At 35.0% G+C, this 17,209-nt stretch overlaps 2 protein-coding genes and 1 pseudogene across 2 annotated transcripts; all 3 read left to right on the top strand.

The window, feature by feature from the left end:
- Positions 1-1,373: 1,373 nt before the first annotated feature.
- Positions 1,374-2,282, top strand: LOC132186620 (uncharacterized). The gene has a single exon (XM_059600605.1). It carries the CDS (start codon positions 1,374-1,376, stop codon positions 2,280-2,282), a length of 909 nt encoding a protein of 302 aa, XP_059456588.1.
- A 4,636-nt stretch (positions 2,283-6,918) lies between these two features.
- On the top strand, positions 6,919-7,573 carry LOC132188733 (GRF1-interacting factor 3-like; annotated as a pseudogene).
- A 1,621-nt stretch (positions 7,574-9,194) lies between these two features.
- On the top strand, positions 9,195-10,587 carry LOC132188164 (uncharacterized). The gene has a single exon (XM_059602568.1). It carries the CDS (start codon positions 9,395-9,397, stop codon positions 10,301-10,303), a length of 909 nt encoding a protein of 302 aa, XP_059458551.1. The 5' UTR covers positions 9,195-9,394; the 3' UTR covers positions 10,304-10,587.
- The last annotated feature ends 6,622 nt before the right edge of the window (positions 10,588-17,209 follow it).

Below are 17,209 nucleotides of genomic sequence, written 5' to 3'. Positions count from 1 at the left end.
AAAGAGGTCGAGTAGCAGATCAAAAATAGTAAATAAATATTTAATAATAAAAAGTCAATGAGGCTAGTGATTGACGGTTGAGTAGTGAATCAATAATAGTAAATAAATAAATAAAATCGAAGGAGAACAAGTAAACCTAAATGATTAAGGCATATGACTAAGGTTTTCTTTTGAATATCAAGATAATTAATGTGCTTCTAATGAAAATTTGATTTTAAGTTGTAAATAATTCAATAATTGATATTTTATATACAACGAAAGGACATGACTACACAAGCGCGCCTAAGACATATTCTATTGTGAATTTAAAAAAGAGTTGAGGAATATCAAGTCTTTTTTTAAATATTTTAGAAATTTTCATTACTTTTGTAATTATTTTTCAAGTTAGAAAATTTTCAATTTAGCATATCAGAATGTTAGGATGATGTGAAAAGGTTTATATACATATACCCTTGTATCTTTTAAATTTTTTTTTGAAACACTAGCCCTGAGGCCAGCCGTGGGCCGTAGGTGACCCTGGGCCAGGCCTTGGCCTTGGTCGTGAGCATGCTTATCGGTATGTCTACTTCAATAAGCTTAAGAGCATGTTTGAGATTGTGTTTGAGAAATAGAGTTTTTAAGTTAAAAAGAACTTTTGGGTAAAAACTTTATTTTTAAGCTTTTACCAAAATTGCATTTTGGCTATTTTTATGCTTTTAGAGAATTAAAAACGCTTTTAATTTTTTTATCAAATGAATACTTTTTTCTTCAAATTGACTTTTTGAGTGTTAAAAATATTTTTAGGTCACTCAAACACACCCCAAACAGGCCCTAAATCCCATGACAAATTTGTTCTTTCAGTCATTTTCACTTTCCCATCCGACTAATAAATACGCGGACAGAAATTTTCTTCAAAGCAGATTGGAGAAAATATTCTCCAACCGATTTAAAATATTGCCAAATGTCTATAAACATTTAAAACGCATACTAAATTCTTAGGGTCATTAATAGTAGTTTACTAACTTAAACTAATGTTTTAAATAGACTAATGTTTTAAATGTTTATCGACACTTAGCACTATTTTAAATAGGTCGAAGAATATTTCCTCCATACTGATTTGGAATAAATTTCTGTCCTATATACTTAACCGGATTCAACCGTATCTTCTTCATCTTCTTCCTCCTCTTTTCGAACCTCTTCTGATGCCTTTTATTCACTGCGTCCATCGATACGTGTCAAAGCCATAGTTGATTCCTCTCTAGTCTCTACCCTCTCTGAAGATTTTTACACAGAAACCAAGAACCCAGACATCATCGTCTCCGTATATATAAAGTAAACGTACTTGTTCTCTTTTTGAAAACCCAAGAATTGTGTAGAAGCCCAAACACCCAAACATGAAACAAGAGCAACACAACCACCAAAAAAGACTCGTTTCTGTGGCCGTGAAACTAGCAAAACCCACTGCGTACTTTACCCTCCTCTTGCTAACCTACACCTCGGGTTACCTATCCTCGCCTTCCGCCACCTCTCTCCCCTCCACCACAACCCCCACCATTGACGAACTCACCAACCTGCCCTCCCAACTCGATAACTTTCGAGTCACGTCTCACTGCGCCGACCCGCTCCCATCCGAACTCGTCCGCCAAACTATTCTCCACCGAGTCTACAACGGGACCTCTCCCTTCGAGGGGTTCCCCCCAGCGCACGTTAGCTCCCTCCTACGCCGCCAGAGGATCAATGGGTGGGGCTCAACCGGCGCCGTTTTCGACCACCTAATCCAAAAAGTCAATCCCCGCACCATCATTGAGGTGGGCACGTTTCTAGGCGCGTCGGCGATTCACATGGCCGGGTTGACTCGCGAACTCGGCCTCGACACCCAGATCCTTTGCATCGACGATTTCCGCGGCTGGCCCGGGTTCAGGGACCGGTTCAAGGACATTCAGATGATAAACGGCGAGGTCTTGTTGATGTACCAGTTCATGCAGAACTTGGTTTCCAAAAACGCGAGCGAGTCGATTTTACCCGTTCCGTTTTCGAGCGGGTCGGCTCTCGACAAGTTTTGCGAGTGGGGCGTGTACGGTGATTTGATCGAAGTCGATGCGGGTCATGACTTTTTGTCGGCGTGGTCTGATATAAACCGGGCGTACCGGGTTTTAAGACCCGGTGGGGTAATTTTTGGTCACGATTATTTTTCCTCAGCAGATTACAGGGGAGTTCGGAGAGCAGTCAATTTGTTTGCTCGAATTCACGGCCTCAAAATCAAACTGGATGGCCAACATTGGGTTATCGATTCAACTAATTAGCTCCTGCTCGCAGTAATGTTAGAAATTATACTTTTATTTTATTTTATAAAAATATAAAATAAAAATATAATTTCTAACCTCTGACTAGCACAATTGTATTATACTTTATTGTAAATGGAGTCGATATACAAGTTTGCATGGGTAATAAAGATGATGGATTTTGGGTAGGGAGAGTCCCCTACTATTAACTATACAGAATTATTTGGAAAATAGGTGAAGAAGGGGGGTTGTTTGGGGTATTTTATTAGTGTTTGAATAAGAAATAATGAAGTTTAGCAGCAGATTAGAGACAGCTTACCAGAAAGGTCACATTGCAGAAGCATTCCTTTTGTTTCATATATATGTTTGTTGTTGCTTTCTCGGTGGTTATATTTGCTGAGCTCAAGAGAAAATAATAAACTTATTTTAACTTTCTGTCTGATGGTTTTTAGCTACGTGTTGGAAATGTTGGTCTACGGTCTTAATAAACAAGGAACTTGTACGGGCTTTTTAAAAATTCATTTTTCTGTGCGGCGGATGTCAGGCTTGTGATTGCCTGATGCTACATAAGAATTTTAATTCATTAAACAAAGTAAATATCTCGTAAGGTTGATGTTCCAATCAACTCTTGAATCAATTATTTTGAAAAGAAAATTTCAAGGGTTGGTTTAGTCTACTACATTAGCATCGTGAGATATTTCTGGAATAAAAATGTGATATATAATATTACTCTTTTATCACGTCAATCCTTAAGTTTTAAAATTTATCGAATTACCTTTGTGAAACGTAAGCATATGATAACGTCATGTTGAATAAAATAGATCTACTAGTATAAATGTCGCTTCAGCTTGACATATGACAGAGGAAAAAAAAACAAGAAAAAAGAGGATGAGGGAGGTTTAGGCCGCCCCACCAGCCCACATAGGGCATAGATGAGTGTATTCTTGGTTCTACCATGGTACTCGATCACTTTATTCAATTGAAAAGACTATTTTACCTTCTTATTTTTATCTAACCGGGTTCTCTTCATTTCCTTTGAAATTGAGAGGATACTTCTAGGTTGAACCACGGGTTCCACAACCTTTGGAGCCTTATGTTTGAGGAGAAATGAAAATCTTCCCGACAGTTTCTATCAACAGGCCCTGTGCCAAACGTGCAATAAAAAATATTTCAACAATTTCAATTAAAATCTTCCTCTACACTTTTTACAAAGGTTGTGAAAGCCATGATATTACCTTTCTTTTCCTCAGTCATAGGATAATCGGGCATAACATGCCTAGCTAGCTTCACGCATTCTTGTCCTTCTTTGGCTTCATCTTATGTGTAACTATAATTCTCAACCGAGCATCACTAAATTGAAGTCAAATCTAGACTTATGACTCTTTGTTCACATATAGAGCAATTTTATGGTTAGAATTTAAAGTTGATGTATTATTTAATGGTGTATATAATGATAATGTTTGACATGTTTTTACAAAAGTTTAGATAATTGGTACGTACATCTAAGAGTATTCCCAATGAAAGAGCTAAATGTTACTTTTATCTAAAATGACTCTTCAAATGTTTAAAAAACCATCTACATTAGATTAGCCAAAAGAAAATGTAAAATAGATATTTAATTTGAAGAGCTAAAAAAAAAAGTTAAATGTAACAGCACTTTTCAAGGGAACTATTTTATTTTTCATTGTTTCTCACCTATTTTCTCTTTTTTCCCAAATCTTTTCCTACTTTTTCTCTACATGTTCTCTTTTTTCCAAAACTTTTCCCATTTTTCCTCGCATGTTCTTATTTTTCCCAAAACTTTTATTACTTTTAATAATATTTTAATAGAATAGATAGAAATATAACTAATCGGATGTAGAAACATTTAAAAATAGCTTAGCTAAACTAGATAAAAGTGAGTTTTGAAAAGCTATTTTACATAAAAATATGGCTCCTCCATTGAGAATGCTCTAATGCAGTAAATTCAAATTTTGATTATAAGATGGGATCCGGCTTCTATGAGGTAGTGGACCACTACAACATTGAAGCGGTTATCCAAAACTGTACCGTTTGGATAACAAATAGTGTTTTGGGAAGGAAAAAATAATAAAAAATAATAAAAAACTACTTAAAAAAAAAACTAATAATTAAAAACTAAAAATAATAAAATAATAAAAATAATAAAAAGAAGAAGCAAAGGGGCCACCTCCATGGCTGGTATGGGTGGCTGACCACCCCATTTTTAATTGTTTTTATTTTTAGTTTTTATTTATTAGTTTTTTTATATTTTTTAATTTCTAGATAGTTTTTTATTATTTTTTTTTAAAAAAATCATATTTTTTCCCTTCCTAAAACTGAACCATTTTTATCCAAATGGTGTAGTTTTGGATAAGTATGCAAGATGAATATTATTAATTAATTCAAATGAAATGGAGATAATCTTATTATCTATGAGACAGTTGTGACCAATGAATCTCTCCCCCCTCCGGCCCAAAAAAAGGACCGCTGTGTGTTAAAGGCTAGTGTATTCCTGACCAGATCCAAATGATCACAACGGTCTTAACTATCCTGCAACAAGGATAAAGGCCCGTTTTATCGGAGTGAGCCAATTCTCCTTTCTCACAAAGGCTCAGATTATAGAGCCCAAATAGCCTATCATACATAGATATACTCAAACCCATGAATCTATCTACTTATTAGCCCAACCAAGTACGGATAAAAAATGTATAGAAAAAAGCCCACACCGAGAAAAAAGAAGTTAAATCTAGAATATGAAGTAGGAGATCTGATGTTTACAATCTTATATGGGTGGGACGGTGGACCGTGGACGTATTTATGAAGGGATAATTGCTATTCTTTTTGCGGTTGGATATAAACACAAGTAACAAATCATTTATTTTCTTATAAACATCTTCCTAAATCCTAAGTCATTGACTTTCCAATCACTTGCTTCCGTGTGATTAATTTTCTCATTTTTGAGATAAAATGCGAGCTTTGGACTGTTAGAAATATCAATTTATAGTACAAATAATTGGCATCTGGGTCTTCCAAAATGGTTAACCTATCCTTTTTACTGCTTCACTTATCCTTGCATTGTTTTGTTGAAAACTTTAGCAGAGATACTTATCCGGCCCAGGGATGAAAGGTTGTTTCTCTTTTATATAGTTGTTGGATCGGTCACTCATCTGCAGTAGATGGGACTAGAGATAGAATCTGGTTCGCATAGCAAGATTATGCTTTTTAGAAAATCTCTTCTCCCATTGATATGAAAGGGACTGCTCTTATTCGGTTTAAAGCTCAATTCACAAATTCACTTCAAAAGTACTTCCAGCACCCTGCAAAATTGGTCTAGGCAGCCCTTGAAAGGTTTTATGTTTTTTGAAATTATTATTTTTCTTTTCACATCATAAAATTTATTGACAGTTAATTGTTTTTTACTTGAAATTGTGATTTTACTTATGAAATACAAATAGGTTTGGGTTGATTTGGTAGCGAAGTAGAGGTCTATACATGAAAGGGCAAATGGAAGTAGCAATCATTGAATCCGATCTTGTTTTTTAGTCTTAAGCTGACTTATTTGTGCATGCTATTCTCCCAAAACCTTTTACAGGTGAAGTATATTTTTTAGTGTGACACCCCAAAAAGTTAGTCTCACATTAAGAAGATAGATTGCCCATATTGAGTGGGTGAATTATAAAGGTGTTCGTGAGTGCTAAGTCTCACATCAGTTCCTTATTATGTGAGACTGAGTTTTATAAATAGTTTTAAAGAGCTTTAATTGCAATTTGACTAGTCATTTTAGAGTGATAATGCAGATGTAACTACCACTTTCTCCAAGTCGTTACAAATGATATCAGGACAATCTAATATTATGTGGCGCTGAGTCATTGCATGACATGAATCCTAATAGGAACGTCTAAGGATTTGAGTAGGGGAGGATTGAGACACCCCATAAAGTTAGTATCACATTGGAAAGATGGATTGCTCATATTGATTTGGTAGATTATAAAGGTGCTCTTATGTACTAAGTCCCTTATCGGTTCCTCACTGGGTTAGATTGGATTTTATAAGTGATTTTAAGGAGCGTCAATTATAACTTGATTAATCTTTTTAGAGTGATAGAATAGATGTAACTAGTACTTTCTTTGGGTCGGTACAACTTGTGCTCTAATGCTCTCTACTTTGATGTCTAGTATGATTTGATACGATTGGTAATCATGCTGTACCTTTAGCTTATTGTCGAATGAAGTGGATGTCTTTTTGGATTGATACTAAGTATATGAAGATTTAAGAGCCAAACCCACAAAAAAAAAAAAAAAAAAAAAAAAGCCCTGAGATACCAAATATTTTTTACCTGTCAATCTTGGTTAAATTTTGGAGGGAAATTGATCCGCACCCCTCTTGACTTTAGACCCATTACCAAATAGATCCCTGAGTTTTTTAATTTGACAACTATTTGTCAAAATTATAAACTTGGATAGATTTGGCAATGGGTCTAAACTCAAGGGGGCCAGGTCATTTTCCCAATTCTGGATTATAGCTTGATTGGTCATGACTTTGTATTCATATATTTGAAAAACTATTGTCGGTATATGGCAATTTTTTTTCTGTGCTGTGTGTGTTGGGGTGCAGCATACATGTGATATACCATATCATTTGATGGTTTACGTACCAAACTCTACTTCAAAAGAATTTGATGTATCTAGCTAGCTGCAATTGTTGATGCTCAACCACAAGCACCAACAATGCCTCCCCAGGTAACTGTAGGCATGATTCTTCTTTTCCTAATTCATCATATTTCACACATCTTGCTCATATGTGTATCAAACACTTGCAGATGGCCCCGTTCCGTGCACTGCAACAAGGAGTATATTACATGCAACACCTACAGGCAGCAGCAATGGCTCAGCAACCAGGTATTTTCCCCCCAAAGCTGCCATTACAATTTGATAACCCACATCAGATACAGGATCAACAGCCACAGCAACAGCTGCACCAGAAGCACCAATAGGCCATTCAAGGGCAAATGGCACTGAGAGCTGGAGGGGCCAACAATGGCTTGCATACCATGCATACTGAGACTGGTCTTGGAGGTGGCAGCAGTGGTGGTCCACCTTCTGTAAATGATGTACGTGGAGGAAGCAAGCAAGACGCCTTTGAAGTTGGGGCAGCGGGTGCTGATGGCCAGGGAAGCTCAGCTGCTGGGCATGGCAGTGGTGATGGAGAATCTTCTTACTTGAAGGGGTCAGAGGAAGCAAAGTAACGTGGTTTTTATTTGCCATTCCGCATGAATACATGTGGATGTTGATAGTAGGTGTCTGTTAGAGTAGGGTGGTACGCTCTGATGTTCTTTAGTATCTGTCTTCAAATCTCCTGAGGTGGTGTGGACCCTGATTTTAAGTTGGTAGTTAGGGATGAATTGTGTCCGGCAATTGGCATTGAAGGCAGATGAGGGAAAGTCGCATTTGCAGTTGGTTTTGCTTAGTCACCAAATCGGTGAAACTAAACCTGCACAAGGTTTAATTTGCCGTCGGTGGTAGTGTTTGAGTGACCTTAAGAAAATCATAGAGTGATTGGACATGTATTAGGGTGAGAGTTCAACTTCGGACATTATAATTATTCTATTAGCATTAGCTGTGTTGGGTCTTACTAATGCCTTGATGGAGTTAGGTTTAGGTTAGGTTATCTTATGTTATAATTCAATCATATTTGAAGGAGTTCATGCGGTTTCTAATGTCTAGACCTTTTGTATGGTTCTCAGCGAACATGTGATGTAGAACATAATTGGTAGAATATGGTTCACTGGTAGCTAGATTGAATTTAGCTTTCTATTTGTGTTCATGTGATATATGTTTTACGATGAAAATAAAAAAGAACTAATAACTAAAAAGGACGTTGCCGAATTCACAAGGGGTCGGATTGGTTGAACTTTTTGTTTTCAATCTTTTATTTTCTTTTTCAAAACAAAAAAAAAAAAATATTAATAAGCGTTCAAAATATAAAATACTTTTAAAAGTAAAAAAACCAGTTTTCACTTTTGTCGCATTAAAACATCCTTTCCAAGACTCGTTAACAAAGCTTGAGGGAGAAAAAAGAAAAGAAATATTAAAAGAATTATATATCCTAAGATAATTATGAAGAGTACTCTAAAAAGAAGAGGAATGCCAAAAGCAGTAAAGACGTAGAAACTTTAGAAGTCATTTTCCAAATCAAAGAAGAATGAGAATCATTTTCCAAAGAAATATAAAGAAGAATCAGAACTTCCGTTCAAAAGCAGTGAAGCTTGAGTACCAACAAAAAAAATAAATAATAAAAAGTCAATGAAGCTAGTGATTGAAGGTTGAGTAGTGAATCAATAATAGTAAATAAATAAATAAAATCGAAGGCGAACAAGTAAACCTCAATGATTAAGGCATATGACTACTACACAAGATAAGGTGCTGATGATTTAAATTTGATTATAAGTTGTATATAATTCAATACTTGATATTTTATATACAACGGACATGACTAGTACACAAGCACGCCTAAGACATATTCTATTGTGAATTAAAAAAAAAAAAAAGAGTTGTATGAGACGAGACAATAGCTTGAAGAATAGCAATTAGCAAGTCTCTTATTTTAAATATTTTGGAAATTTTTATTACTTTTATAATTATTTTTTAATTAGTGTATCAAACTTCAATATTTTCCAATGTTAGGATGACGTGAAAAAGTTCAGTATTTTTTTTAAAAAAAATTGTGAAACACTAGTCCCAAGGCCAGCCGTGGGCCGTAGATGACCCTGGGCCAGGCCATGACCTTGGCGCGTGGGCATGCTTATCGGTATGTCTACTTTAATAAGATTAAGAAATCCATGACAAATTTGATCTTTCAGTCGTTTTCCCTTCCCCATCCGACTAATAAATACGCAACCCCACTCAAGACTCAACCACATCTTCTTCATCTTCTTCGTCCTCTTTTCGAACCCCTTTTATTCACTGCGCCCATCAATACGTGTCAAAGCCATAGTTGATTCCTCTCTACCCTCTCTGAAGATTTTTACGCAGAAACCAAGAACCCAGACATCATCGTCTTCATATATATAAACTACACGTACTTGTTCTCTTTTTGAAAACCCAAGAATTGTGTAGAAGCCCAAACACCCAAACATGAAACAAGAGCAACACAACCACCAAAAGAGACTCGTTTCCGTGGCCTTGAAACTAGCAAAACCCACTGCGTACTTTACCCTCCTCTTGCTAACCTACACCTTGGGTTACCTATCCTCCCCTTCCGCCACCTCTCTCCCCTCGACCCCAACCCCCACCATCAACGAACTCACCAACCTGCCCTCCCAACTGGATAACTTTCGAGTCACGTCTCACTGCGCCGACCCGCTCCCAGCCGAACTCGTCCGCCAAACTATTCTCCACCGAGTCTACAACGGGACCTCGCCCTTCGAGGGGTTCCCCCCAGCGCACGTTAGCTCCCTCCTACGCCACCAGAGGATCAAAGGGTGGGGCTCAACCGGCGCCGTTTTCGACCACCTAATCCAAAAAGTCAAGCCCCGCACCATCATTGAGGTGGGCTCGTTTCTAGGCGCGTCGGCGATCCACATGGCCGGGTTGACTCGCGAACTCGGCCTCGACACCCAGATCCTTTGCATCGACGATTTCCGCGGCTGGCCCGGGTTCAGGGACCGGTTCAAGGACATTCAGATGATAAACGGTGAGGTTTTGTTGATGTACCAATTCATGCAGAACTTGGTTTCCAAAAACGCGAGCGAGTCGGTTTTACCCGTTCCGTTTTCGAGCGCGTCGGCTCTCGGCAAGCTTTGCGAGTGGGGCGTGTACGGTGATTTGATCGAAGTCGATGCGGGTCATGACTTTTTGTCGGCGTGGTCTGATATAAACCGGGCGTACCGGGTTTTAAGACCCGGTGGGGTAATTTTTGGTCACGATTATTTTACATCAGCAGATGACAGGGGAGTTCGGAGGGCAGTCAATTTGTTTGCTCGAATTCACGGCCTCAAAATCAAACTGGATGGCCAACATTGGGTTATCGATTCAACTAATTAGCTCCCATATATTCGATAAAGGTAGAAATTATATTTTTATTTTATAAAATATAAAATAAAAATATAATTTCTAACTTATTTTTTACAGACCGACACTTATACTCTATTGTAAGGTGAGTCAATATACAAGTTTATATGTGTAATAATGATGATGGATTTTGGGTAGAGTCCCTACTATGAACTATACAGAATTATTTGGAAAAAATGTGAAGAAGGGGGGTTGTTTGGGGTATTTTATTAGTGTTTGAATAAGAAATAATGGAGTTTAGCAGCAGATTAGAGACAGCTTACCAGAGACAGCATTCCTTTTGTTTCATATATTTGTTTGTTGTTTCTTTCTCGGTGGTTATATTTGCTGAGTTCAAGAGAAAATAATAAACGTATTTTAACTTTCTGTTTGATGGTTTTTAGCTACTATACGTGTTGGAAATGTTGGCCTACGGTCTTAATCAACAAGGAAATTGTACGGGCTTTTTTAAAAATTCATTTTTCTGTGCGGCGGATGTCAGGCTTGTGATTGCCTGACGCTACATATGAATTTTATTCATTCAAACAAGTAAATATTTTACGATTTGATTTGTCAATTCTTATAAAAGAAAAAGTAGTTTGGTCTCTTGAAAATATATTTTGCCAAATTAGTCAATTTGAATGATGGAAAAATTGCACGTCCAAGTCACGTTCGTGGAAAAGAAGCGCTGCGTGACTACTGATCTGCTCATCCTTGAGGCCATCACCAAGGGGGATTGGGATTTGGGAAGCCACATCGATCCCATGCATGCACCATCCGCACCACCACACCGAAAGCTTTCCCCACGTCGTCTACCTCATCTGAAGAAAACACTCGTATATTCTTTTTTCCTTTTTTCTCTCTCTAAACTAAAGGTAAGGGAAGATTAACCTTTTAGTCAAGAGAGAATAATTCTATACATTATAAATATCTCGTGATTCAATTATTTTAAAAAGAAAATTTCAAGAAGATTAACCTTTAATTTTGGTCTACTATACTAGTAATATTGTGAGATATTTGTATAATAAAAACGTGATATATAACATTACTCTTTTATCACATAATTTAAAATTCATCAAATCACCTTTATCAAATTTATCTCTTCATTAAGATTTTTAATAAAAATTGTGGGCCCCCAATAAAATAGCTCAATTGGTATAAATCTACACCTGACAAAGAAAACAGAAAAACGAAAGAGAATAAGGTTGGTTGTGGCCACCCTACCACCAACCCACATAGGGCATGGATGAGTCCCCCCACCCACCCACCCATGCCTTCACGGCATCACTAGAGGAGAGAGCATGTGTAGGTTGCAACGCACACACTTCGCCAGTGGGTATGCATTACACAAAACTACATATTTATTGCTTATTTTCAAGTGCATACTGTCGCTTGACCGGCCATGATCGATGTGTCGCCATGTCGGGAACAACAAATCTCATTGCAAAAGACGAGCGTTAATATATATATCAGCACATAGTTTTATGCACAATTGAATCGATTAAAGTGATCGAGTACCTTGTGTTTACTGGTATAACTTGTTTGTTCCAAAAATTCTAAGCAGAAAAGAAAAACCTTCCTGCCTTTGTTTCGATCAAAAGGCCTTGTGCCAAACGTGCAATAAAAATTATTTCAACAATTTTAATTAAAATCCTCCTCTACACTCTTTACAGAGGTGTAAAAGCCATAATATTACCTTTCTTTTCCTCATAGTCCTAAGACTCAATTCATCACTCAAAGGAACATTCATTGCTTTAACCTCAATGGGTCATAATTAGGGATGGAACTAGAATATTTAGTTTGGGAGGGGGCAAAATTTTAAATTAAAAAAAAAAAAATAAAATAAAAAATTGGAGGGGCAAAAGTTCAATTTTTAATTTTTTTTTTTTTTTGAGGGACCACCCTTTGGCTTAGTTTCGCCCCTAGCCTGGTCATAATATGCTTATAGCCTGAACACTCAAAGCATTGAATGCTCCACGCATTCTTATCCTTCTTGGGCTGATCTTCTGTAAGTTTGTAACTATAATTCTCAACCCCGGCCCGAGCATAACCAAATTGAAGTCAAATCTAGATATGTTATGGGATAGTAGCCGCGTACTAGAAGCTAGGAGTGGGAAGTATTAGTAACAGAGGAAGACTTGGGAAGTAGTGTTGCAAGGGTACTGGAAGAACTTGGGGCAAAGGACTCTAGTGCTAACCCTGAAGAAGCTCCATGAAGAAGACTAGGAATTGGGTGTTCCAATTCAAGTCTAATTCTTAGGTAATTGCTTATATAAACGCATAATGAGATTGAGAAGTATGCAAAGATTATTATTATTATTCAACTTTCGAGTTGATTGGGAGATTGAGTACCTCAAATACCCTATTTATCATTCAACACACGTTCACAAACGCGTCTTGCGCAACCTCAAGTATGGGCCCATAACTATGATGCAATGGAGTGGAAGTTATGGCTTCACATTTATTATTTTGACCAAAAAAAAATATTGTAAGCATAAATACGATCTTTCTATTTTATGGTTAGAGTTTACGGTTGATGTATTTAACGGCGTATATAATAACAATGTTTGACACGTTTTTTTTAAAATTTAAATAATTGCTACATCTAATACAGCAACTTCAAATTCTGATTATAAGATGGATATTATTAATTAATTCAAATGAGACAGTCATGACTAATGAATCCCCCCGGCCCAAAAAAAGGACAGCTGTGTGTTAAAGGCTACTGTATTCCTTACCAGATCCAAATGAAGACAACGGTCTTAACTATCCTGCAACAAGGATAAAGGCCCGTTTTATCGGAGTGAGCCAATTCTCCTTTCTCACAAGGGCTCAGATTATATAGCCCAATAGACTATCATACATAGATATACTCAAACCCATGAATCTATCTAATTATTAGCCCAACCAAGTACGGATAAAAAAATGTATAGAAAAAAGCCCACACCGAGAAAAAAGAAATCTAGCGTATGAAGTAGGAGATCTGATGTTTACAGACTACAATCGTACATGGGTGGACGGCGGATGTAAACACAAGTAACAAATCATTTGTTTTCTTATAAACATCTTCTTCCTAAGTCGTCATTGACTTTCCAATCACTTGCTTTCGTGTGATTAATTTTCTCATGTTTTTTTTTTTTTCCTCGTGATTCTTGGGTTTCAATTAGGGCAGACAATATTTTATATGATTATATGAATTCGATACAAATTCAATATAAAATTAGTGGTTAGAGTTGAAAGGTCGACCTGTTTATTTAAATGGATCTGATTAGAGTTAATCTATATAATTTTATACTCATATCTCGACACCACTCGAACTTAGCACGTGACATTTATGACTGAAATTTTTTACACAATCCAGAAATCCGACAATAACTCAAAACGCAATTAGTGAATTAGGTTTGTAAGGTTTGAACTATTTTATTAAATTGATCAGATTATGATTGACATATATAACTTTATATTAATATCTCCATATGTCCAAAACTCAACATGCGAACACAAATGACCACTCTTAGTTTCAATGACCCAACAATCAAGTAATCTTAGCCTATGATTTAAAATTCATTGTTGCTTAAAAATCATATATGATTACCACAGTTTTTAAGCGTTCTTGAATTTCATAAACCCATTAAATATGTAGGATCTACACGTGGATCCCAACTCAAAACTTCTTACTACAATGATTTAGGAAAACTTCTCGTCATAATCTAGTTTAATTGAGTTCAGTTAAATTGACTTATATAATTTTATATTAATATTTTCGTAAGACTAAAACTCAACTCTCAAATACAAATTGCAACTTATGAAGGATTGAGTTTTCAAGAATTTTTTCCAATTTAGTCTATTATTAAAAAAACAAATAACTTTTACATACTTAAATAACACATATCATTATTATAAATTAGATTGGAAAAAAAAATTTCGACACAGAAAAATTATGTCCACTTATGAATTCAATGACCCAACAATCAGGTGATATGGTGCCCACGTATTACACCTCTATATGGTCACGTGACAATTTAGAACCAAAAAGTAACATGTCGTACATGTCTAGTCAATTTGTTAATGTTCACAGTCCGCACTCAGCAACCATAAAAACCATTGAAAAAAACAAGAAGAAAGACAAAGCAAATACATTAAAAAAAGAGAGTTCAACATGCAAAACACGTGTAGCAGTAGACGTGTCATCGGAAGATTGACCTGTCGTTATTTGTTGCGAGCGTGACACCGCTTCAATCCCACTAGCTAATTAGAGAGTAGGGTGAAGCTAAACGCACGACAGCGTAAATTTTTTATTTTTTTTTATAATTAAAAATAAAAAATATATATATTTTTAGCTGACGAGCATGGCACGCAAGCGTGCTGTGTATCATAGTTCATTAGAATATAGGAAAAAATATATAAAAAAAATCCTTTGCAATATAATTTTGTAATATTTAAAAGGTATTAAGGTAGTTTGAAACTACCAAAATATATCAAAAAGGCTAATTATTTTTTTATATTTCTATAGTAGCCATATTCTTTTAACAAATAAAATAATAAATAATTGTAAAAAATACAAAAAAAAAAACCAAAAAAATTAGTAAAAAATACAAAAAAAAAATGTTTTTCGGAATAAATAAATAATTAGTCACTGCATTTGACCTAAATTACAAATTGCTTCATGTCGTATTAAAATAAAATCAAAGGGCGAATAAAAATAATTTTTTAACAGAATTTGACTTCATAGACTAAATTATTTTTTTTTTGAAATATATCAATCATATCTTTGATTTTACTTTAATACGGCATGAATAGTAATTGTAGTTAGGCCTAAATTATTTATTTATTCCAAAAAACTTTTTTTTTTTTTTTTTGTATTTATTCGCTCATTGGTTTTTTTGTATTTTTAAAAAATTGTTTGGCTTTTTTTTTTACAAATATTTTATTATTTTATTTGTCATAAGAATAAGGGTATTATAGGAATATATAAAAATAAGTGACTTTTTTGATACATTTTAGTAGTTTAAGAGACTATTTTAGTATATTTTGAATATTAAAAAGTTATATTGCAAACCATTGATAGTTTGAGAATTTTTTATATTTTTTCCAGAGTGTATTGATTTTCTTTATACCGTACGGCCTAGATTTTTTGTTTTTTCGTCTTTTCCACATGCCCTACCAAGATTAATACAGCACGGTCAAAATGAATTACAGCAAACACATGAGATATGTGTTATTCATAAAAAAATAAATAAAAGAATTAACATATGTAGTAGGAGGAGGATGAGCTAATTGATGACGTCTTCGATGTACACAAAGTTACCTATGTACAGTACGAGGAAGTAGCTCTTTAGCTGCAGTCACCACGTGTTTAATAAGAGCAAGATACGGGTTTATTTTGTAAAACCATTTATTTTATTATTATTATTATTTTTTGAATGTGACTTAGATCATATTTGGATTTGCATGTAAAGGATCTAAAAGTGTGCTTAACACTTAAAAAAATTTGTTAAAATTGGTGACTCATATTAAAACTAGTGGAAGGTCAAGTAGACGGGAGTGAAGTGAACGTCGTGATAGTGACGTTCACGGAGCGGGAGGGTTTGGAGTACGGGGCATTTTGGAAATTTCCTTAATATATTCGTACAAGTAGGATTTAGAGTTTTTCCCATATATATGTTATGATGTAACCCTGAATCATTAAGAGTAAAATATAACTATTTCTCTGTGAACGTAGACACATTGTCGAACCACGTTAAATCTGTGTCTCGACTCTCTCTTAATCTCTTTCTCTTTTCGATTCTATACAGTTCATCATTGTTGTACACGGTATCAACAATACATTTGGCAAAATCTTAAAAATAAAGCTTTTGCCTAAAAATATATATATATTTTAACTTAAAAGCTATATTTATCAAACACAATCACAAACATATTCTTAAAGATAAAAGTAATTTGTAAATATTTTGTGTTAGTTATTTATTAGTGTTCTTTTTTGTCAAAAGGAAGAAAAAAAAATGTTGTAAAAAGTGTTATGATTTTCTCTTAATGGTATTTTTTTTTTTTTTTTTTTTGAAATCAAGGTGACAATTTGTTAATTGTCCAAAACATAAGCACTAAAATGGCATTTGACCTAAAAAAGAAAGAAAAAGAGGGAGAGAGAGGGAGACCCACGTTGTGTGGTAGAGTATTGCCCTTCTTATGGACAAAATCAAGAAGAGTGTAGCCGTGTAGGAGAATCTTAAAACATTTCTCTGCAATTCAGTACAAACATTCTTCATTCCCATATGAAGGGGAAACTAAATTATGCCATTTTAGTTCATTCTGATCATTGAAATTCCTTTAAATTCCTTGTTCGAAATAATTATTAATAAAAAAATTTTGTCCCCTGTTTCAGTAAAAGGCATGAAGCATGCATGCCTTGTTCTAGAATGATTTTATGGCGTGGACGGATAAAAATTACTATTAAAACTCGCTTTACACGCTATATGCATGCATTGCATAGTTCGGCAACATTAATTAATAGATGTCTTTTTCCATATTTCACTTAAAACTCTTTAAATTTTTTAGCCTTTTTAAAGTTAAATCCTAACGAATGACGCTAAAATACCACTCTTTTAATTTCCTTTTTTTTAAAAAAAAAAAATGATGCCGGGTAGTGGGTTCCAAGTTTATTTTTAATTTTTTTATTATTTAAAAATATTTTTTAAATACAATGGTATAAATGACATTTTACATGTAATTCGTCTGAATTAACTCCAAACCCTAACAGTAAGAATGATATTGCAAATCTTTTAAAGTTGAATACACTAAATTAAAAATCTTCAAAGTCTTAACAAATTAATAGTTACAAAAGCGCTAAAAATTCTAAAAAGTTAAACGAAGTCTTTCCCGTAAGCCTAAAGAACCTCCTTT

Source organism: Corylus avellana, chromosome ca7 (genome assembly GCF_901000735.1).
Source record: "Corylus avellana chromosome ca7, CavTom2PMs-1.0".
Classification (NCBI taxonomy): Eukaryota; Viridiplantae; Streptophyta; class Magnoliopsida; order Fagales; family Betulaceae; genus Corylus; species Corylus avellana.
The sequence above is the reverse complement of the archived record's forward strand: the minus strand, read 5'-3'. Positions and strand labels throughout refer to the sequence as shown.